Source organism: Gopherus evgoodei, chromosome 3 (genome assembly GCF_007399415.2).
Source record: "Gopherus evgoodei ecotype Sinaloan lineage chromosome 3, rGopEvg1_v1.p, whole genome shotgun sequence".
Lineage (NCBI taxonomy): Eukaryota > Metazoa > Chordata > Testudines > Testudinidae > Gopherus > Gopherus evgoodei.
Genome location: NC_044324.1, coordinates 149222236 through 149247301, shown reverse-complemented (window position 1 = coordinate 149247301; position 25066 = coordinate 149222236). Strand labels below are relative to the sequence as shown.

Here is a 25066-nt window from a genome sequence, read left to right as displayed (position 1 = left end):
GGTCATTGGGCAATTAAGTGATATATTAAGCAATTACTCTCCAAGGGCAAACAAAAATAGGTAGCTCAATGGAGCAGATCTTCACATGAGGGTGAAGCAGCAGTGCATTCCTTCATTTTAGCAGTCTTTTGAGATAGGTGATTACATAATAAGGAAGGAGGGAGTGGATTTCTTGTCAAGTTCTTACTGTTTCAGTCTATCAGAGTCCCAGAGATGCCTGAAAAAAAATTAACTCAGTCAAGATGTCCTAGCTTGAGACAAATCTTGGAAAACATTTGCGAGTCCAAAGAGACTTATACCAATTACATTTATTGGGGAAAACAGTATTTATATGCTTTGATTATATAGCAATTTAAATACATTTACTTTAACACCCAAATGTTTTCCAAGATTTGTCTCAAGCTAGGACATCTTGCCTCGGTTAATTTTTTCAGGCATCTCTCATTTTTCAGGAGATGAAAGGATTGTTTCAAGAAAAACAAGATATTGACCTTCCACATACAAACTGATTTGGTTTTTGAAACATCTCCTAGAATGTCCTTAAAAGATTAGTTTAGTTTATAGAATCTAAAAATCTCATTAGGGGAAACTGGAATTCTTCCTGTGAGTTCAGCCAGAGAGAAAACATTGAATCATTCATATCTCTTTCAATTTTGTAACATTCATACTAACAAAAAATTCCAAATGCTTAGTGATCATTTAAATATGGGGCACCTAAAGGGTGTCCTCAATTTGAAATGCCAATATAGCTGGTCTGGTTATGATCATTGACCTCTTCCCTTCAGTTCTTTTGCTGTAAGTTAAAAAAAAATTCAGGATCTTCTCAGTACAACTAAAGTATAACTACATGAATATCTATAGCCAATAATTCACAGAAAGGTTAAATCAAACTACCATTGCTTTTAGAACAGGCCATTTCTGTATGTTTGAAGTAAATAAAGACTTTTTACCTTGCCCATTAAGATGGCAGCCCAAAGCTCCTTTAACCCTCCTTCCCCCACAAAAAGACTCGAGTTCTTCCCTCATGCCTTGAGTTTGCCTTCCCTTGGCAAACAGTTCTGAATGAGACACTTTGAAGATAAATCAAGATTTGCATAAGTCACAGCAAGCTTTTAATATCTCTCATTGGGAAGAAAGATTGGAAGCACTGGTTGATGAAACTTAAAAATAGGTAACGTTCATGGAAACAGAAAAGGAAGAAATTTTTCTGCTGCACAAGTAAACACAGATGAAAGTTGCTTCCCAGGAACCTGAAAGGTTTGCCCAGGTAAAAGACTGATCATGATAAAGGTCCACATTAAAGTCCAAAGGACAACTCCACAGCAGAAAACTGTGTGGCTTAAAAGATGTTTGAGGGACCTCTGTCTTGCTTAGACTTCTTACCCAGGACATGGGTACTTTGAGGTAGTCTTCTTTCTGTAAAGGAAGAAAGAAAGGTGGAAGCTTAAGCCTCACTTTATCCAGGGAAAATTGAGCATGTATGATTCAAGAATAGGGAAGAAGAAAATAAGTATGTATGCACATTAATATACATTCTCTGAGATACAGAATTGAGGGGACAGAAAATAATGTACCTTTACCCTCTGAAAATAAACTACCATTCTTAAATCAAAGATAATCTGTAATATTTCAAGAATAAAGCCACATTACTTTCTACTTTTGGAAATTAACAGGTTTCCAGTGTCAGAGACTAAAAGCCACCAAGCTGCATTTGTCCATGTCTGAGAATCTTCAGCAATTTGTTACTTAGTGTTCCAGATGAAGTTGTCTTTGAGTGGGATCCATAATTAGACACTAAGCCTACAATTTTTCATTTGGGATTTTATCCAAAACTTTATTGTATTGATTCTACTAGGTTTTCAGGAAGAAGGCACTCTTTTTTTAACCATTCTGTTCACAGAATAATAAATTTTTCCAGGCAAAATAGCAGACAGGCGTGCAGGTCTTGCTTATCTGTGACAGTACAGCACAGCACAAGCTTACAATGCATTTTAGGCCTTTCAGTTAGGAAAAATTGATAACTTCTCAGATCCCTAACGGTCCAAGGTTAACAAGTTTTAACATCTATTCTGAGAGCCTTGCAGCCCAGCATAAAGAAAGGAGACATGGTATTTTAGCAGCTAAGTCTCCAGTGCTGCGGCTGGAGATGTTGAATGCTATTAAATGAGACACACTACTACTGGGCATTCACTAAATTGTTTTCATGTTCAGAACACTTTACAAATTATCATCTAATCAATCCTCCTACTCGTCTTGTGACATATATACACACACTTATTTTACAGTTGCAGACACTGAGTTGGAAACTGACTACTTTGCCCAGGGCTTCAGGAAAAGCCTGATTCCCAGTCTCTTGCTCAAATTTCTAGGTATCATCTTTCTTCTCCTAATATATTAGCATTCCACAGGTTTGAGAAGGGAGATACCCTGAAGAGTATAACATACTCTTCAGGCTTTGATTATTCCTGGGAAAAACAGAGACTACCACACAGGCAAATGTTTTAATGACAGTGGAAGATTTACTCTGCTGCTTCACTTGTTAGATCAATCAATTATTTAAAGCTGAATTCCTCAAAAATAATTTTGGTTCTAATGTTGCTGACAGAATTAATTCCTTATAAAATTGTTTTTCCTTTTGTGCTTTCTGGCTTTGAATCCTGTATTTTTAAAGGTTTTCTGATAGCAGACATTTCAGCAAAGACTTGTAACAGTAGGGCTCTCCCTCCAGTTCCCCGTTATTTGTGTTATTGTGTTTAATTTTCCCAGGACTACAGGGAAATCTAGCAAGAACTAGAGGTCTATGTAGAACTATAGATATATGGAACTACAAGTGCTTTTTCTGGACTCTCCATATTATTTACCTGTACTGAAAGAGTGGGAATAAAAACCGGTACCATATACAATAGGAATTGAAAGGCCCTATACAGGATACAGAAAGTATCCCTGCCCACTGTGTGTGAACCTTGTGAGGAAATTCAGAGTCATGCAATTCAAGGAGCTCTCAATAGAGTGACCTCAGCAGTTCCCAAATGTAACAAATGAAAACCTGAGTTTCAAGGAGGTTTGCTGTACAGGGAATTGCTACTACATTCTTCTGTCTCTGAAGCATGTTGAACAATCAGAATATACTCTCTTTTTTGGTCTGTTCCCCCTATTTTAGTGAGACAAGACATAATGGTGCTGTCTGATAGAAGCTATATGTACAAACACCAAAAGGTAGCCTTCCAAACTGAGAGAAGTTTTAATTTATTTATTCTCAGTGACATCTGACAAGTGCTATACCCTAAACAGTGATAGCAAAATAAGCCCCACACTGCCTGAATGCTCTATTCTATGTAGGTTCTTATCTCATGTTCATCACATTAGTATCTGAGCACCTTCCAGTGGTACATTAAGCAACAAGGTTACCATGTCATGTTTTGTTCTCTCATCCTCTCCCAAGGGGGAGAAGAGTGAATATTGGAAGATTTAGTTGTGGTAGGATTTAGTTTCTAAATATAGCAACATAGATGTATTTGTTAGAGAAAACAAGGTCAAAGAAATCCACCTGACCTTTGAGTCGAAGGCGGTGAGGTTTGTGACGATCCTTAGTTCCTGAGGGAAGTCAGTCCACAGTCTCAGGCTCGCCCCACCAAAAAAAAGCTATCTGTGGCACAGATTAAATTTACCTTTGTTCTTTACCACCAGAGGAGTGATTTTGTTGACCAGTCTTCATCCCAGAGGGTTAGACAATCTTTTGGCTATTTTAGGCCTAGGCCATTGAACATTTTGAAGATAAGAATTGAGAACTTAACTGTGGCTCAATATTCTAAGGGAAACCAGTGTAGAGAGTGGAGAACAGGAGTGGGCTCATGGTAACCCATGTTGCTGAGGAGACGAGTTGCAGAGTTCTATATTGGTTGGAGTTTTCTAAGCACAGGATGCTTCATGCCGAGGCATATCACAATGCTATATTCCAGCTAAGTAGTAACAAAGGTGTGAATAACTGAGGTCACATCATGATCTACCAAGATGGGACGAAGTCTTTTCAGTGATCTCTGATTGGCTAAAAGCATTACTTGCAGATGTTCTCACGTGATATAGCTTAGCATCAGTGAGGAATCCAATAGCACTCCTAAACTTCTGACTCATTGTGAATGCATGACTCCAACCAAAGGCAGAGCACTCGGTGCCTACAAACTCTTCAAAATACTCTCCTTTGCTGACCAGCCTCACCTCTGTTTTGCCCAAGTTTAGAGTTAACCAGCTGTTCTTCACCCCATTTTTAGGATTTCTAACTGCTAAACAGATTTTATGGAAGAATAAGACTCCACTTCTTGACACTAATGTATTCTTTTAGGTCAGGGAAAGATTTTTGGCACAGTTGTGGCATCTATAAAGAAACTCAGAAAGATGGAATCCCATAAAATGGAGAAAAGGGGAGGTAAATAAACTTTTCTATCTTTACAAGAAATCCCAAGGCCCTTAAGCCTGGTCTATACCTAAAACTTGGGTCATTCTAGCTACATTGCACATGGCTGTGAAAAATGTCACCCCTGTGTGACATACTTAGGTTGACCTGATCCTTGATGTAGACACAACTAGGTCAACGGAAAAATTCTTCCATTCACCTAACTACCTAGCACAATGGAAAAACCCCTTCCGTCATTGTACTAAGAATTTATACTACAGGACTACCGTGCTGCTGTAGCGCTCGTAGTGCAGACATATCCCTAGTAGAGTGCACTAGGAATGAAATGTCTTTTTAGGATTTTTCCTAACTCTGCTACAATCAAGAACCTCAAATGAGTTTGTTTTAAACCCCAGACACCTTAGATGAATCAGTTGTCTCCTCACCACTTTAAGCATCCTGTAGACAACACACCAGCCAGGCATACCTTCCACTGATATGGTACTTCTTTGCAATATAGCACAAGGAATGTTTTTTGCAATGTCAATGAACAGAAATGGTCATTGTTGCCAGCTCAGATGCTCTATTAGTGACCAAAGAGGGGGCTGCCACAATAGGGCTAGAAAAGCTTAAGTCTTCTAGCTTATGAAGCAACAATACCATGCTTACCTCTGTCAACACTCTGTGAATGTGCAGTAGTCCTGCCTCTTAATGGAGCAGATGGGTTGAGGATGAAGGACTTCTTAAACGGTCACGAGATGTGGCCTGTTGGTATTTTATTTCCGGCTTGATATGAGGTGACCATTTCAGTCAGTGATTTACATAAGTCATCTTCTTTCTTTGCTTCTTTTAAGTAAATTTGTCTTATGTAGGTTGAGTTTTTAGGTTAGGAAAGTCCAGAAATTTTGGTTAAGCTTTTATCTTAAGAACTTTAGAACATACTCACCCCAACTAAATCTCATCTGCCCTAGGGCTGGAAATATAGCAGAGTTTGACCTATCATGGTCACTAACATTTTGGCACACTTGACAAAAGAGATGACCCTCCACAAGTTGGGCTACAGACAAATAGTCTCTTTTGCCAGTCTTTGGTTCTATTTTAGGCAGCCCCCTTCTGAAGATGTTGGCCTACCTAAAATAGAACCAAAGACTGGCAAAAGAGACTTTGTCTATAGCTCAGTTTGCAGAGGGTTATGCCCTTGGTAAGTATTAAGAATAATACAGGCATGTGTCTTGTATTGCTTTAATATATGGTCTTACTATCCACAGATTAATTTATTTTCTGTTAGGAATGATTTTCCTAGCCATTAATAAGTGGATCCTCTTCTAAATTGGGCATGCTGAGGCAGCGTACATGTAGGGAGCCCACAACCCCCCTTTAATTCCTCATCCTGAAGCTCCACTGTTGAGTTGCACAAGAAATTGTTCAGGAGCTTGAAGGGTTGACTTTCCCTCACGTTGGGTAACTGTCCAGAGTTTGTGACATTCAGACACCAGAGCCAAAGACTCTCTAGAAAGCTCAGGAGAATAAGCAATTTCTGGTCTTCAGGGATACTGCTGAGACCACAGAAGCACAGGAGGTCCCCAAAAGCTGTCATTGTCTCAGGCGTGTTATCAGCAGGCTCAGGCAGGACAGCCTTAGTCACTGAGGGACACTCCACCAATTTGGTGGCCTGAAAAGGTCAGATGAGAAGGTACTTGGGGCATAACATGCTAGAAAACTCTTATGCATCAGAAGTAGGCATCAAGAAATATTTACAGTAATGTTATCTTCCCTTATAAGAGGGGTTTGGTACTCTCTCACATCCCTGAAGTGTGAGCCTGATGAAAAACCCCAGGTAGACAAAGGTTGGCAAAGCAGAACTGCAGAGACATTGGAATCAGGGAACCCAAGTTGTCCATCACCAAACCTGAGGCTGAGTTGATAGTAGGTATCTCTAACAACTCCAAGAAGAGGATGAGGTGGGAGGCAATATTAGAAGTGAAGATAGAGGCCTCCATATGTCTTGCATCATTGAGCATGAGGTCACTCAAAGAAAATGAGCCTTATTTAGGTCTCCAGGGGGATCAACAACTTTTTGGTGTGAGGGTCTGAAAGAGCGTTACTTGCCATTTTCAAGGGAAAGGTAAATAATCAAAGGTAGAAGTTAGTTGTATTATTCAATATACAGCTACATGCAAGGTAGGGCCTACTGGTGTTTTTAGACTTTGTTTTATGCATATTCAAAAGGATACTCTCAAGCTAATTTAAATGAAAATACTTTACATACAAGCTCTCTTATTTTACAATGAACAGCTTAAAATATTAAAGTGAAAAGACCATTTAAGTGTATTTTATATTAAACTATGTATCTTGCTTACATTTTGCAGTTCTAATCTGGGACAATACAAGCAGACTAGAATTTAACTGTACACAAATGAAACCAACTAGTCAATCTTACTTTTAGGTTCTCACTCTGTAGCACAATGTATAGGTTGAAAACAGGCCAAAGGGATGGACATGGATAAATTAAATACCATTTCCCAATGGATTTTGCTCTGCAAGTCAAAGGAATAATTTGTATTGCTCTTAACATTTAGTGAAACACTTATTTTTACAAAGAAAATGGATAGGCAGAAATCATTAAAAACTTCAACAAAGTAAATGAAGTTACCCCTGTAGAAGACTGATACAGGCAAGAGAAGAATCAGGTACCTCACTTCTGGGCCAAATTTGGCTCTAGGCTGTCCTGTAAACTAGGTGAGAGTAGCAGCCAGACTCAGAGATCAGTTCAGGGTGTCCTGCCAGAGAAGTGTGCTCAGAAGAATTTTCTTTCAGGGAAAAAGCATTATTTGAAGAGCATTTTATGGAACTTTTGTTAAAACGTGAATATTTTTACTTTAGAATTTACTGGTACCTCAAATTAGGTGTATGCAATTGCTAAAATAGAAAATTTATTTTTTATGATTCAGGCACAAAACCAATAGGTTGCTTTTGTAGAGGTAGCTGTAATTGAATACAGAGGACTTAGTACAGATCACTATGCTAAAACATTTTTAAATGGTAGTGGTGAACATATACTAGCTCCTTTCATTTCTACTCATCTTTCCAACAAGTGAGAAGGTCCACATTTAAATCAGCAGTTTAACAGTTTTTCTTTGGGGAGCTCTTATTGGTTTTCTTCTTCATTAAAAAATCAGCTTTAGAGATGCAATATTTTTCAAATTGTATTCACTTATTAATAATGACAGTGATTAATATATGTTGTGATAGACAGGAACATACAGACTATGTAGAGCTGAGCAAAACTTGGAATTTCCATCCCACAGGAAATTCCAAGATTTTGAAATTTGTTTTTTGTTCTGAATTGGAACAAAAAAGTCACTGTTGTATTTCTCACAAAATATTCCAAAATATTTCATTGGGGGGGGGTAATCACAATGAGCATATATGCCCTATGGGGCAAACTGGCAGAGCCCCTATCCTGCACTCTCCCCACACCACACTTCTTGCACTTCTTCACCCCCTGTCCACCGTGTGCACACACACATAGAATCATAGAATATCAGGGTTGGAAGGGACCTCAGTAGGTCATCTAGTCCAACCCCCTGTTCAAAGCAGGACCAATCCCCAGACAGATTTTTATCCCAGTTCCCTAAATGGCCCCCTCGAGGATTGAACTCACAACCCACTCCAAATCACTACTCAAATCCCTCATACTTATACTGCACCAAAAAAAGTTACAAGAATCTGAAAATGTTGAAGGGGTGGATGGGTGGGTGGGAGAGGATAACTGTGTATCAGCAAGCCCTTGACCAAATTACATTTAAAACTTCCATATTGTATTATTAAAATATAAAAAAGTTGAAATAAAAGAGTCATTTCAAAACAAGAAAGACAAAACAAAATCAAGTCAAAATAAAATGTTTCAACATTATTGAAACAAAATGCTTTGAGATATATTTTCAAAACAAGAATTCATTAAACTAGATACTTTCCTGCTGTATGTTTTGATTTTGCAGAATTTGCATTTTCTACTTAAAAAAAACCCAAACTCATGTCAGAAAATTTTCAACCAACCCTGATGCAGAGTGCATTCATTCATTGTTTAGAAGACAAGCTCTCCAAACAATGTAAAAGGAAATGTCAGCCGCATACCCCTTTGGCATCGGCTCCTAGGTGGGGGTCTCTGTGCACCACTGCCCCCGCAGGTCTCAGTGGCCGCAGTTCCCAGTCTGGAATCGTCACTCAGGGCAGGGGCAGCACATGGAGACATTGCTCCTTCAGGGCTGCAGGGACATGCTGGTCACTTCTGGGAGTAGTGCAGAGCAAAGGTGCGCAACAAGGCAGAACTTTCAAGAGATTTAAAGTCTTCAGACTTTTTATTTTCAGGACTCAGTTTATTCTTAAATGTTGAGAAATGTTCCAATACCCATTTAGGTCTTAGTCAGGTTACACACACTAGATGCTAGGTTGTTGGGTTTTTTTCCCCCAAGGCAATAGTGCTAACCCAAGCACTATTGTCTGAAGCAGGTAGATATATATTTATTTGCATTGAGAAGTACCTTAAGAGTTCTGCTGGGAAACACCTGCAAATTCTCTGCACTCCCCATGATAAGATACGTAATTGCCATCTAGTGGCTGAAAAGGGACACTTCAGGATGCTGTTCCCCTTATTTCTGACTTGTGTTTGTGTTACTTGTTTTTATTTTTCATTTAAGGCCCCTTAAAAATCCTGGCCTTAGCAGAAACCAATAGATCAATTGCAGGTATTAACAACATGGGAGAAATAATTATCTCTCATCTACTGCTATTTTCCAATCCCTTTCTCCCTATGTAAATTTTCTTGGGGAAATCAGCTTGTGGAAGTAAAAGATTTTAAAGGGGCATCCTTAACTTATTCTTCTCTTAAAAATATAAAAGACAATCTTGATCCATTTTCCTTATAGACTTTAAAAACATGAAATATTTGCAAGGATTTCTCAAGAAACTATAAACCATACAGAAAATGAGACTAAACCCTGAAGAGTGGACGCTTGTGCTAATTAAGGAAAATATATAGTTACTTCTGAAATTGGAAATTACAGTGAAAATAAAAGCAAGAGTTTGGCAGAATATCTAAAAATAAAGATCCAATTAGATAAGTTCTATAACATCCTGAGAGTATACTTTAGGAAAGTTAGATCCATCTTTACAGACAGATCTTCAGTGATGGACATAAACTGAACATCCAGCCAGAACTCCTTAAGTCCCTCACTAGATATTAATTCGGGTAGTTGCCATCTGCAAGAAGGCCACCTGCCTTGCAATGAAGCTGCTGCTGTTGCCAGGCTAACCAAGGGCTTTGGATTTCAATCATTCCTGTGAATCCTTCAGTAGAGGCTGTTGTTGGGTCTGTGTAATCCACTGAGTGCTTCTTTCCTTTCTGTCCATTTTTGACTAAGCAGGGGAGTTGTTATTAAATCTAAAAAGAAAGCTGTACACCTGGGTATAAATACTCATGCTCCTGCAGCCCAAGGGTCGAGCAGGCCAACTTTGACATAATCTATTTGATCTAAAAAATTAGAGAGTGTAAAAATCTGTATTTTTTCCAGCAAAATTTGGCTTTATTCAGTTCAAGAGGAAAGCAAAAAGGTTTTAAATAGTTAAAAAAAAAACACAACTGAAGTTACATACTCTCACTCAGCACAGTAAGGAGCAATTGGAGGTAATCATTTCCAGGCTGGGATTGATGTACATTGACATGGTGCTGTGGAGACGCTTTTGCTATTGAGCTGCCTGTGGCACAGCTGTAGATCTGCTGTTTTAGTCTATGGGTTCTTTAGTTTATACATAAACATCATAAGCGTGGGAAGTAGGGGTATGGAGGTTTTGTGCCCAGCATCCCGGCTGCCAACCCTATGCCTGTGGCTCTGCACCCGCCCCTAGCTATGACCCCAGCCTCCACAGCCTTACCCCTGTCCATGCCCCACCTCCCAGAGCCATAGTCCTGCATCCAGCCCCAGCTCTAGGGGGTGGTGTGGGGCACAGACAGGGCTAAGAGGCTTGCAGCTCAGCATCCCCACTCCAAAAACTGTTTCAGCGCCACTGATAAACACTATTTTTGGAAAAGTAAAATCCTTTCAATCTCTGAATGCCAAATCTAGTTCCATTTGTTGAGGACACAGAAGAGGCACTTCCTCTGAAAGACCTCATCAGTAAGGCTGTTGCAATTGCTGGATCAGCAATGGAATATTTTCTTTCCAAAAAGACAGCCTGTCTCACTCTATCCTTAGTCCAGTACCAGACGATTAAATCTAGGTGACCACTCAGAGCATAGCTTTCATACCTTGCTTTCAGGTGAATATTTTGCAATCTACATAGTAGTAACTATGCTTTCTGGGACAAACTGTCCCAATAGCTACGCTGGTGCTGTTCACACTCACTCCCCTTCCCACTTACCAGAAGGATCCATGCAAGGAGTGAAGGGAGCAGGAACCTCTTGGTGCCTCCTGCTTGAGCAGCTGAATGAGGAACATGATTAGAAGCCAAACAAGTGGTTTAAAAAGAGCCACTAGTCACACATTGCTTTCCCACTTCAGCCTGCCTGATTGGGAGAGTTTCTGCAGTGAGCACGAGTCTGGTAAACCCATTTATACATGTACGCATGCGCACGCGCACACACACACACACACACCCCTCCTCTCCTCCAGTCTCTGCTGGACTCTCTAGCTGCTAACCCACTCACCGACAGCACATCACACATCTTCTGAGAGAATCATACAGGGGCAGCTCTGGGAGAATCTGTTGGGTTTATTTTCCTCACCATCTTTGTTGCAGGTCACATGCAGCTGGAACAGTTTCCCTCCCCAAAGAGATCTTCCATCAGCCTCAGGGGCTGATCCCACAGGTGGGGAACCACTACTCAGCAGAGATAACCCATCCTCAAACAACCTGTTCTATCCAAGGGACTGTTTTGGACAGCCTAAAGCATATGTTTCTTGTCACAAAGTTATTTAGGTATGAACTTATAGGAGTGCTAAAGGAATCCCTTGCCATTTACAACTACTGTTTTGTGGATCACTTCTTCAAATACAGTGATGACACGCTAACCTTTCAAGATGTCAGAAGTTTGCTTTTTTAAGTCTCAAGATTCATAGATTGTAGGGCTGGAAGGGACCTCAAGAGGTCATCGAGTCCAGTTCCCTGCCCTCATGGCAGGACAAAATACTGTCTAGACCATCCCTGATAGACATTATCTAAACTACTCTTAAATATCTCCAGAGATGGAGATTCCACAACCTTCCTAGGTAGTTTGTTCCAGTGTTTAACCACCCTGACAGTTAAGAACTTTTACCTAATTTCCAACCTAAACCTCCCTTGCTGCAGTTTAAGCCTATTGCTTCTTGCTCTATCCTTAGAGGCTAAGATGAACAAGTTTTCTCCCTCCTCCTTATAACACCCTTTTAAATACCTGAAAACTGGTGGTATGTCCCCTCTCAGTCTTCTCTTTTCCAAACTAAACAAACCCAGTTCTTTCAGCCCTCCTTCATAGGTCATGTTCTCTAGACCTTTAATCATTCTTGTTGCTCTTCCCTGGACCCTCTCCAATTTCTCCACATCTTTCTTGAAATGCGGTGCCCAGAACTGGACACAATATTCCAGTTGAGGCCTAACCAGCACAGAGTAGAGCAGAAGAATGACTTCTCGTGTTTTGCTCACAACACACCGGCTACTGCACCCTAGAATCATGTTTGCTTTTTTTGCAACAGCATCACATTGTTGACTCATATTTAGTTTGTGGTCCACTACAACCCCTAGATCCCTTTCTGCCATACTCCTTCGTAGACAGTCTCTTCCCATTCTATATGAGTGAAACTGATTGTTCCTTCCTAAGTGGAGCACTTTGCATTTGTCTTTATTGAACTTCATCCTGTTTACCTCAGACCATTTCTTCAATTTATCCAGATCATTTTGAATTATGACCCTATCCTCCAAGATAGTTGCAATCCGTCCCAGTTTGGTAACATCTGCAAACTTAATAAGCATACTTTCTGTGCCAATATCTTCATCAACGATTTAGATATTGAACAGAGCCAGTCTCAAACCAGACCTCTGCAGAACCATTAATAACTACTCTCTGAGTACGGTTATCCAGCCAGTTATGCATCCATCTTATAGTAGCCCCATCCAAGTTGTATTTGCCTAGTTTATTGATAAGAATATCATGCAAGATGGTATCAAATGCTTTACCAAAACCTAGGTATACCACATCCACTGCTTCTCCCTTATCCACAAGACTCGTTATCCTATCAAAGATAGCTATCAGATTGGTTTCATGATTTGTTCTTTACAAATCCACGTTGGCTATTCCCTATCACCTCACCACCTTCTACATGTTTGCAGATGATTTCCTTAATTACTTACTCCATTATCTTCCCTGGCACAGAAGTTATTTCAAGCTTCTGTTTGCCACAGTGGTACAACTCTTAACATTTTTTCTTAGTAGCTTGTTGCTACCAAAGTTTGGTGCAAAGTATTACAAACAAGACTCCTCATCTGAGCCAAGAAGACTGTGCATCATCAGTGCATTATGTTCCGGGGAGATGCTCCATGAATCAGATTTATAATCTTTTAAAGTTGAAAAGGTTTACTGCATGGGGCAAAATTATCAGATAATGTGAGATCATCAAAGCTATAATTTTTTTTATTGATATTGCTGGAAGATGCATCAATAGATAATGAAATATGAATCTGTCTTTACTATTTGAGAACTGCCAAAATTATTTTATAGGTTAGCTAGTAGTACTTGGGAAAGTACACTATGTCCCAAAAAGACCTATAATTTTGGTTGAGGGAGTATTTGTTAGTTGGGATAGAGATGGACCAAATGAGACAATAACAGAGTCAGAAATTCTAGGGCACAGGAAATTCAAACGTTCCCGATGACCAAGTATTTAGTCGTGAAGGCAGTTTAATACTTAATGCAAAGTCATCCTACCTCCTGAAACAGGATTACTTAGGATAAACCATCTTCAGCAAAATGATTAATTCCATTTGTGTGGTCACGTTTAAATAAAACGCCCTGCACCATAATATTACGTTTATGTAATATTCTAGATAAGCACTCAAATTGTGTCTAATGGAGATTATCAAAATATTTAGAAAGTAGAGAGTTATTTTTTTAGACTACAAGGACCTGAAAATGGGTGGGGGAGTTAAGTATCAAATATCTACTGTCTTTAAGATATGGGCTGACCCACTGTAGAGCAAAAAACAGGCTTATATGCAATAGTATTGCAATTATAATACTTCTTTCTGCTACAACTCTCTCTTGTTCTTGGCCATAGCACAAGACTTTGGAACCATTAACTGAGGTCGTGGGGCAGGGTATTTAGAGGGGTAAGAGTCAGTGGCAGAATAGTTTGGAAAAAAGTGAGTGGTCTATATTTTTCTACTGAAACGAAAGTCACATGACATCTGTCTGTCTGCCCATCCCCCATCAATTCTGCCCCCGTGATTTGCTCCCTCCAGCCCCCCAATCAATTTTGTCCCCCATCTGTTCTCTCAACCCAAGCCTCATTCTTCTCCTGCTATAGCTCCTGGGACTCTTCACCCCCCTCTCCCAAGCGCCAGAGGAGTGGGGAGCTGCAATGCAGTTCCCTCTCTCCCATCCCGTGCCAGGGGTCGCAAAGGGGAGGCAGAAATCCCACTGTTCACAGGAGGGGAGCAAGCAGAGGAACTATGAGCTGCTGCATTCTTTTTGTTCCCTCTCCCTGGGTCCCCTAAAAATGGTGTCTGCTCCTGAGGGGAGGAAGTAAAAAACTTTGTTAACTTCCCACAGCAGCTCCAATTGGCTGCTCTAGCCCAGGTGGCAGGGAAATAGAGAGAGCAGGTCAATCAGAAGTTTCTCCCAGGCAAAACTGAAATACACGCTTGTCTGCAACCTAGCGCAAGTTGTAGAAATGTTCTTTGCCAGATCTGTGACCCCTTTTGACCAGATACGCTTCATGCACTGGTGAGCAGTGCCGCTGGGAGGAAAGAAGTTGCCAGAGGGGAAGAAGCGTGGTGCTGGACAGAAGTTATTTTGCCATCTCTGGATTTAGCCCTGGGGTTGGAGTTCCTGAAGTAGAATGCTCTGAAACTCTCCTCTTCCCTCATTAATATAAAATCTTATACCTCTTAGTGGCAAAGTGTGATGGAAAAATTGGGTAGAAATTATAGTATTAAAAATTTCTCTCTTTGTCCAAACTGGGGAGAGCTTGTAGACAGATCTTCAAGGAAACAGAAAGAGCAAAAGGCTCCGAAAATCCACTAGAGCAGGCTTCTTTTATTGGTACTGTCTTTGTTATTTTCACTATATAAATACCTTTACCATTTTGAAAGAGAGATCACTGTAGATAGGTGAACTCCAGTCTTAAAAGAACTTTTAAAGCTGAAAAGTTAGAAAATATACTGGAGGGACTAAACCTTGAACAGGCATGGAAATGGACCAGATGACCTAAAACAGGCTTTTCCATATCTACCTTTCACAAATCCTTCGCAGGTTTCCTAAATGGTTTTAGCTGAGGAGCATCCTGCTTCATTCAGAGATCTTAGTTGTCTGCTAGCTATTATATGCTATTTTAAATTGCCAGTATTTTGCTGCAATTATACCAGTTGTCCTATGTGCTCATATCAGACATAGCTGATTATGCTCTACAGTATCTATTTACTTCTTTTGCCGGAAAAATAGTCTATAAGAAGCCTTAGTTTCACACTGTTAAAAAAAGAAGCCTTGATGTGAAATTGACAAATTAGAGGGGGGCGGGGGAAATCTACTACTTAGCTGATTTTAGCCTGGGGACATAACCAGTACAAGAAAAATAGGGATCAGATCCCAGATGGGAACACTCTTCATTGTATCTCCAGACAAGTTCCTTAGAATGAAATATGCCTTTATATGAAGGGTTGGATCCCTTCTATAAGGATTTATCTGGATACAAGGGGTGGTCCCCTTTTTTCGCCTTCCTTGATAGTAAACAAAAAGGAAAATACTATTAAAGTATGTTCCACTGTTTAGAATAGTTAGTGACTTAACAGAAAGTTTTGAAACGTTGCTGACAAATTTGGGAAAGTAAAATGAAAGCTGATCTTTGACCTATACACATATACTCTACTCCAACTTTCAAAATAAGACACAATGGAGAACAGAAGAGCATGATGGAATCTATAAGAACTTACTTTTCACACAAGCATCTGGATGACCTACCCAGTCAACTCTTTATCTATGCTACTTCCAGAAGAGGAAGCTACTCTGTGACAGAGTCATGGAAGATGGGAGAAGTCACCATCACTGTCAGCAGAAGTTACTCCTGATTGATGGAGACCAAGAGCTCCAAAAACTTACTAAATCAAATTTAATAAAAAATATATGTTTGAATAACAAAAGGATCCTGGGTTGAGATTTTCAAAGCCAGCTAGGGGATTTCATCACATAACTCATTAACTTCAAAAGGAGTTGGGTGGCTAAATGCTGTAGTCAGCTTTGAAAGCCTCAGACCCAGAAAACATTACATTAAAGGCCTGATAACATGACCCTTTTGCAATCAATGAGAATTTAGACAGTGAGGAGACATGGGATCAAGCCACAGTCCAAAAAGATACAGAAGATAAAACCTTCATTACCACGCTTGTTAAATTAAACTAAAATTATTAAATAAAATAATGAGCAGAGAAAAATATAAGGAAAGATGACAAAGGAGACATTTCATTATTCAGATATATACATATTTCCATGTAAAACTCAAGTCTTTAAATGTTGGGAATATGGGAGTAGGGTAAATCAGAAAAAAAGAATGACCAAATTGGACCTGAATTTTCAGTTATATGACATGTTTTAAAGAATATAAAAATGTAATACTCCACACTGAAAGAAATCCATTTTTATACTTCAGTTGAACACCCATTCTAAGACCTCAAATTTATTATGCTCTATTATCCAGTCTTCAATTTTAGGAAGGGTGGGATTGTTCTATTCATACTACAGCAGTTTTCTGACCATCAGTACTTAATTAGCCAGTTTCTTTTATATTTATTTCTGAACCGAAGAGTAAGGGAGATGTTTGAAGTCACATTCCAAAAGCTACAGAATACCACATTTTCCACAATAAATGTAACAATTCACCATGATTGTTTATTGCTTTCAACAATTCCTAATGGTCTAATTGCAGTAAACTAGTTCTTTACTTTTCTATTAGTAACAAAACTACAAGCACATCTCCATTAAACCTGAATTCTTTGGTATGATAAGTTCCTTAGAGCTTTTGTTGTGCTTCATTTTAATGACAAGTGGATCAAGTGCAAGTAAATTTTCCAACAGAGTCAGGTTTGGGACTTTTTTTTTTTTGGTTAAATGTTTCTTGAAAAACAGGTTCAGCTGTAGGTATAAAACAAATACAGTCTATAATTGGAATAATTTTCTAATGATTAATTGGGATTGAGAACAATAACTGCCTTTAAGAAGATGTGGGGAAAATAATATTTCTATGAAAATGTGCATGACTTGAAGAAAGTCTCAGGTAACCTTTATTCTAAGATGCTTTACCACCATTCCACCCTGTATTTGCATTACAACTCATTCCACTCATGGCTTCTAGAATTCAAATCTTAATTATGGAAAGTGAACAATATTTAAACAGATACAGTCTAGTGTTTCATCATTCAGTTATTTCATCTGGAATACCAATATTCTTCATAAATGTTCTTCGTTTATCAAAATATACCAATTCATTGTGAGAATGGTCGAACCAAATAGTTATTCAAAAAAAAAAAAAACACACACACACACCTGAAACTTTGCCCATTTCCTGTTCCAAATCAGTTTTGTTCCTCACCAATCTTCCAAAAGATTCATGCTCTTTTCTTCCAAATAGTGTAATTTGGTCACTTATTATTTGGACAGGTCTGCAACCTTTGATCTTGGAGCTTTCACTCAAATGGGTTGGCATCTTTGAGAAGTCAGGATTTAATATTCCTCATTCACCCTGTCACAAGGTGACTGGTCCCTATAAGAGGAGTAAGGTCCTGTGCACTTGTCACTGATTACCTGCTCCCCAACTGGGCTTAAAGGAAAGCATCTGAGCCTTATAAATGGAGAGAGAGCAGATGGAGAGGGACTACCCAGGGATGACACTCAACTCAGGGAGGAAAAGAAAGAGAGGAGAGCTGCTGCTGTTGAAAATAAGCTCAAGACGGAAGCAGGTGGAGGAGTGCTCTGAGATTTCCTGCAGTATTCTGGCCAAACCTTATTGAATTAAGTTTAAGTATCTTAGGAGTGTTTTGTATTAAAAATGCAAATGTTTATGTATTATTTTGGGACTGTATATAACATCTTCAGCGGGTAGACATGACCAATGTAATCCCTTCGAAGTGTTATGGGCTTCAAAGGATTACTTAAAGCAATGTGCCACCCAATAATGGACTTTTGGAATAAAAGTTAAGTGGATTTCACAGGCAAAGAATTTTGAAGTTTTTGAAGCTTTGCCCTGAGGGCACCTCTGTCTGCTGATAACCTGTTATGTGAGGACAAGGTCAGAGGCCCAAACTGTATAAAGGAGTGACCCTCAGATTCATGGGCATGCTTGTTCTGAGCCAAGGCAGTTATGAATGTGCAACCACAATTTCCTTGATAGTGTTTGAAGGACTGTTCACCTGCCAGAGCCCCTGGAATTAGGGGTGGTCTCTAGTAAACTTATTAGCATGAATGTAGGTTGTTTTAATAGGTGCTCTCTCATGTTTTCACCATAAGAATAAATATGTTTGCATAGAACGGGTAGTGGGGTAACTTAACTGTAGACAATTATGCTGGTAATAGCTTCTGAAGATAAATCAAAGCAGGCCTGCTTAGGCAGTCTGACTTGCCGGGGAACTCACAGTGTTGGCAGGGAATTAAGAAGTCTGGAAAAATCCCAGTCAGAAGGGAAAGAGAGATGTGTCTCTGCTCAACAGATGACAGCTGAGGAGCCAGGAGCCCAGATGGGTGCCCTTGCTGGACCACAGGGACGGAAACACAGGTGCAGCTGTCCAGAACTATGACAGAGAGTGACCTGAGAATCCAACAAACACAGAAAGGGCCTGTGCAACCCCTCGATCTCAAGGGGATAGAGACTGAATCTGCATCTAGCATCAAGGCTTGGAGCCATACAGATCTCAGGAAGGAGGAGCTGTTTAGGAAGAGACTATTTTGAGAAGCTTGGGAGACTAGGATGGAGGGGACTGTACTTTGGGTTTATTTTATGTTAATAAATCAGTTCCCAAGAAGAGAGATTATTGACATAAACCTCTATGGATTATTCCTGGGAACTTGTGAAGGGGAAATTGAGACAGGGCACCATAGAGGCTTGCACAACCAGCAGGAGCTGCTGCAGGGAAAGTCCACTCTTTTACATGCCCCAAGTTAGCTGAACCATTAAATGAAGGTTCCAGTTTTACTTAGGCTGATCAACTGCCATCCATACTAAATTTCTTGAATTATGTGTGTTCTAGTGTCTTCTATAGATCCCGATACATGTTGCACTGGACTAACTCTGATTACTTTGAAAATCAGTGATTAAACTACCATTGCCTTCAGTGGTAGCAGAATTAAGTAATTGCAGAGTGCTTTTGAAAATCCCACCCACCGTACGATTTGATACTCCTGAGGGCATTCTGTGCCAAAAAAGTTAAAAATTCTGCAATTTTATTTGCCAAATAAATGTGGTGACTCCAGCGTGGCATTGGGGAGCACAAGCCACTGGCTGCACAGAGGTGGTAGATGACTGTGCAGTTCCCCTCACCCCACACACAGACTCAGTGGTGAGGTTGCACCCAACCCTGAAACAACGTAAGGACTAGGGTCTGCCCCAGAAACACCTCCTCTCTGTGCCAGGTGCACCAGATATGGGCAGACAGGCTCAGCAAGGCAGCATCCAAATAGAATTTATAGAACTGGAAGGGACCCTGAAAGGTCAGAGTCCAGGCCCCTGCCTTCACTAGCAGGACCAAGTACTGATTTTGCCCCAGATCCCTAAGTGGCCTCCTCAAAGACTGAACTCACAACCCTGGGTTTAGCAGGCCAATGCTCAAACCACTGAGCTATCCCTCCCCTTGATGTGGAGGGGCTTAGTGTGCAGGGATCCAGGTATGGGTTGAAAGGGTTCTGTGGGGGGCAGTCTGGGTGCGGATGGCTCAGTGGAGGACCTGGATGCACAAGGGCTTGTTTCAGGGTTCTGGGTGCAACAGTAATGGGACTCTGCAGGGGGTCCAGGTGAAGGTGATTAGGACTCAGTGGGTGGGGAGTCTGGATGGGAGCAGGGGGGTCTGAATGTGGGGGGACTCGGTGGGCCCAGATTCTGGGGGCATGGGGCTCAGTGGGGTGGGGATCTGGGTGTGGGTGACTTGTCAGGATAGTCCAGGTGCAGGGGGAGTGGGGCTCATTGGAGGGGTTCTGAGTGCGGTGGGTGAGGATCGGTGAGAGTGTCTGGGTATGAGGGGTTCTGGATGTACAGGACTTGGGTGGATAGGGGAGCAGTTCTGTGTACAGAGATCCCTCGCCCTGCAGCTGGGGAGTGATGGGTGCAGGAAGCTGGGGGGAGGAGGGAGTTTGCAGAGCTTCCTGCAGCTCTGGGCAAAATATGGGGGTGGGTCTGACCCAGCCCCAGATGCTGTGAAGGGGAAGTCCCGTCCTCCCAAGCCCAGTCAGGACTAGCAGCTGAGCCTGGTGCAGGATATGGAGACGGGTCTTCCCCAGTCTTGTCTCCCTGCACCACAGTAACTTACCTCTTTGCCAGCTGCCCTGGACCCCCAAAACATACTGCTGGGGAGGGTCGCTTGACTGCTATTGTGGCTTCCTCTTGCTTCCCCATCAGAAAGTCATTTTTCTGCAGGGAAGCAAATAAATTTGCAAGGGGACATAAATTCTGTGCATGTGCAGTGGTGCAGAATTCCCCCAGGAGTAATTGAGCACTGGCGGACTGAAAGTTTAACTAAAACTTCTACTGCTGCCCTAACATGCTAAATGTCTCTTTAACATGTCTAAAGTTGAACACCCAAAATTGCTAGTCACTATTATAAACTTAGCCTACAAGCTACTGTGCTGTGAAGATGGCCTTTGTCAATGTTAACCTTGAGGGACAATTTATATCTTCAGGTTCGTTCACCCAGACATAAAGCCAATATGTGTTTGACCTGTATTCTGAAGGTTTCCATCAAAAACCACCACTGAATTTCTCCATTATGGTCATAAACTGCCACTTAATGGATTTTGTTTAAACTAACATTTCTAAAGGGGCAAAGGCAGAGCTTCAAAAAATAATGACATGATGATGAACCATTCACACTGCAGAGTTTTGCACATGCCATCTGACAACAACATGAATTCAGGAGAGTCACTGACTTAGGAGCTTGCAAGGAAGTAGCATTTGCTAAATGGTTATTGTGTACTGGGTACTGTTCATCTGAGGAAAGTCACGCAGGTACAGATTCATCAATTCTAAGGCCAGCAAGAACCATTGTGATCATCTAATCTGACCTCCTGCATATTATGGGCCAGTAATACAAGTCCATATAAACTACCTTTCACAGGGTTCATTTGCAGTAAGTCGGTAACCAAGAGTCTCTTCATGTAAATATACAATATGGATTATGCATGAATATTTTGAAATAAATTTAGAAAGAAAAAAAATACATTTCTGAAGATTTGCACCACCTATTCAGTCTACAGAAACATGAGAATTACTTCCAAAGGGGCTAACATCTTAGCTTCCAAATCGTATTACAAAAGAAGTGTAACACATACTTGTTACACCTCCGGCCAAGGTCTTACCTGTACTCGCTGAACATCCTCTATGTATTGTTTCTGTGTTTCCAAAATAGCTGTTTCAAACTCTGGATTGAAAAGGAAATACAGATTCAGAACATTTTCAAAAGAAGTTTCATTCAACGTGAACATAAGAATGACCATACTGGGTCAGACCAAAAGCCCATCTTCTGACAGTGGCCAATGCCAGGTGCCCCAAAGCGAATGAACAGAAGGACAGGTAATCAAGTGATCCATCCCCTTTCGCCTATTTCCAGCTTCTGGCAAACAGAGGCTAGGAACACCATCACCACCCATCTTGTCTAATAACCACTGATGGACATATTCTCCAGGAATTTAGCTAGTTCTTTTTCGAACCCTATTATAGTTTTGGCCTTCACAACATCCTCTGGCAAGCAGTTCCACAGGTTGACTGTGTGTTGTGTGACAAAATACTTCCTTTTGTTTGTTTTAAATCCGCTGCCTATTAATTTCATTTGGTGACCCCTAGTTCATGTGTTATGAGAAGTAAACAACACTTCCTTATTTAGTTTCTCCACACAAGTCATGAGTTTATAGACCTCTATCATATCCCTTCCTTAGTCATCGCTTTTCCAAGTTGAAAAGTCCCAGCATTATTAATCTCTCCCGAGATGGAAGCTATTCCATACCCCTAATAATTTTCGATTACCTTTTCCAATTCCAATATATCCTTTTTGAGATGGGGCAATCATATTTGCACATAGTATTCAAGATGTGGGCATACCATGGATTCATATAGAGGCAATATGATATTTTCAGTCTTATTATCTATCCCTTTCTTAAGGATTCCTAACATTTTTGACTGCCACTGCGCTTTGAGTACAGATGGTGCTTAATCATTCAGAATATAAATTAAAGGGACCTTAGCAGGGGTGTGTGTGATTTTTTCAAAAAATAAGAATTGTTTTCCTTTTCAAATGAATTCAATTGAATAGTTGTTATCCATAACCACAGACTGCCTCTTTTCAGGTTGTATAGCATTCACTAAGACCCACCATTAGTTAAAGGGTATCATCTTATTTGTTTTATGAATAAACTTCATTGTCAGTATCAACAATTTATTTTCCCCTTTATCAGAAATATTTACCGACAGTATAGACAACCCTCCCATGGAATACCCCCAGGAAGTTTAGGATGAATAAAACTCCCTGGAAAGTCCCCACACTTGTTTTTTCCCATATTATCTCATTAACAGGTTGGCCTAGCTACCTGTGGAATAGCCAGCAGCTCTCCTCAAAAACTCAGCATATCCTAAGTGATCACAGGAGACCAGGGAAATCCCACACATACAGATAACTTGTGTGTTTTTTGGTGACCTCTGTTCCATGCCTCCCAACACCCCACCCCAAAACTCTCCCCCACACACTCACTCTCTTACTTTCAGGCTTCCTTCATACAATATCATCTTGGAACCCCTCTTTTAAAAGGCGGGTCCTAAGTATTGGAGGAGCATGGAAAAGTTAAAGGTTAATGCGGCCTCATACTACATTCAATTTTTCCATGGGGCTTGTGACAGATGAGAGAAATAGAATGGAACCCTCACTCCATCCCTGCCCCCAACTTTACCTATCCCTTGTCGCTCTGCAGGGTCTTGTACAGGGGAGAGAACAGTACTGTGAAAGTGGTTGACCTGAGCTGCACAGAACCAGGGGGACATCCACACCCAGGATTCTCCCCTAAACCCTGACTTTGGAGGACGGATTGGATTGAATTCCCTCTGGACAAAGAATCTGTCCTCCCATCCCAGAATTAATTCACCATCCAACACCACTGTAGGGCATTTGCAATAAAAAAAAAGGTTTCAGAAGTACGTCATGTGCTACTTGCCAAACTGAAAAGTTAAAGCAGTAATCAGTTCTCACATCTTGAAGTAGCCACTGTCATGGTTTCTGCACTCAGAATTAGGAGAAAACCAATGGGAACAATTATAAGCACTGCTTTGCTAATCTATGCCTTTAAAGCAAAGAGTCATTTTGTTCCAATGTAATATAGCTTTAAATAGAACAACTGCTCACTAACAGTCATCATTGTGGCCATGACAAGGAAAATATCAGAGAAATTAAGAACATTTCTGTTTCTTTTTCCTGGCAAATGAACATTAAAATATTATGCTAGCAAGAACTAGATTCTTTTTCTTATTTTAAAGACAGGGTAATAATTGCTCTACCATCATTAGCTTTTCAAGAGCTGCATTTTAATAAAAACATTTAAGTCAAAGTTAAAATAGTAACTGTTGGACAAGTTAAAAAAGTTTAATGGAAACCTTGATTCTGGTAATATCATTTGTTTCAGTCAGAAACACATACTGTACATTCCAGCTTTGTTTATACAGCGCAGTATTTGATTGCATGCTGGATAGGAGAAATTACAGATTGTGCTGGCAAGGATGGATACATGCAACAACAATGGGCACATACTGTACTTGAAAGCAATTTGCTGAATCTTTAGAGAAAATGATGAAGATCATCTATTTTTATTTAACTGTTGATGAGAGACAGATAGTCTTGTGGTTAAAGTACAGGATTGTGAGTCAAAAGCTCTGCCTTGCATTCTTCACTTTCCAGACTTCATGTTTGACCTTAAAGCAACCTCCCTGTACTACCACCTCAGTTTCCCCATCATGATAAGTCAATATCTGCCTACGTGACAGGGGTGTGGTCAGGGTTCGTTCATTTATATCTGTAAAATATTGTGACACGGTGCTATGGATAGTCAAAGTAGACTGAACAAATTTAGTCAGTCAGGTTCCACCTTGCTCCCAGCAAGGCGACCAAACTATTTCTTTGATCTGTGCAGAGAGAATGGAGGAAACAAATAATTTTGACATCTCTCAGGAGCAGCACTGTACAGTGAGCCCACCTGCGGGCTATGGCTATCAGTATGCTAGCTCCTAGACAGTCTTTCCCCAAATACCATCATGACAATTCACAAGCTACAGTACCAGGTAAGTACTTAAAATCTGAAGCTTCTTTCCCTTCAACAGCCATGGCGTTCTTCTCCACAACAACATCTGAATTCTAATGGAACTGCTGTGGTGCAAAATGTGGCTAATCTAAGCTACTGTGAAATGTCTCTCACTTGGACAATTTGAGCATGCATAACAATCACTCCAATTAGCGACTGGATTTACCATATAAAATCAGTACGTCTGGGACTGGAGGAAACAAATGCCATATTATACCAAACTGACTTTTAGCCAGCTCCATTCATTGGAGGAGCACTGGAGGAACTTTAGGACACTAACTGTGACTTGAACACACATCTATAATGACTAGAAAAAAAAAGCAGAAAGGCATTGCCTCTTTTTGGTAGAAATTGTTAATGCCAGAGGGCAGAGTGCCAGTATCTCTAGAACAAGCAGCTGTCAGGCCTTTGCTCAAAAAACTCTCTTGACAATCTCTTTATATAATATAGTCCTCCCTATTAGTTTTTTGTTTGGCTGGTTTTAGTTTTGTGAAAGCTCATTTAGGTGTGGCAAAGGAACTTCAGGAAAACCTGGAATTTTCAGATTTCCTTGAGGCCTTTGAATCTACTTTCCGATTTTACTATGGTACAGGCTAAAATAATTAACATGGAATCTGACCTTTACCAACAAAGGGTTGTGCTGTTGGTGGATCTCCTAGTGAGGGACAAAATAAGCATGGTCACCTGTACTTTTTTATAGCTATCTGCAGCCTTTGACAACAGTGACCATGTGATTTTGTTTACCTAACTACAGACCCTAGCAGAGCAGGTTCTACTCTTTGATCTTAAAAGAGATCCCAGAAGGTGGTGTTTGGTAACTATTCATCCACCCCAAGGGCTCCGTCTTGCATTCTCATGATGTTTCACAAAGTTTCCTTCTGTTATATCTCCAGAGG

At 40.4% G+C, this 25066-nt stretch overlaps 1 protein-coding gene across 3 annotated transcripts in view; it reads right to left on the bottom strand.

Moving 5' to 3' along the window:
* The window catches only part of FMN2 (formin 2), a 232174-nt gene that overhangs the window by 154387 nt on the left and 52721 nt on the right, over nucleotides 1-25066 (bottom strand). For 2 of the 3 annotated variants that reach the window (XM_030556975.1, XM_030556976.1), the window contains one exon: nucleotides 21192-21253. The exons of the other annotated variant lie outside the window; for it this stretch is intronic. In XM_030556975.1, coding sequence (XP_030412835.1) covers nucleotides 21192-21253 — 62 coding nt within the window. The remainder of the gene's footprint in view (nucleotides 1-21191; nucleotides 21254-25066) is intronic. 3 annotated transcript variants of the gene reach the window in all.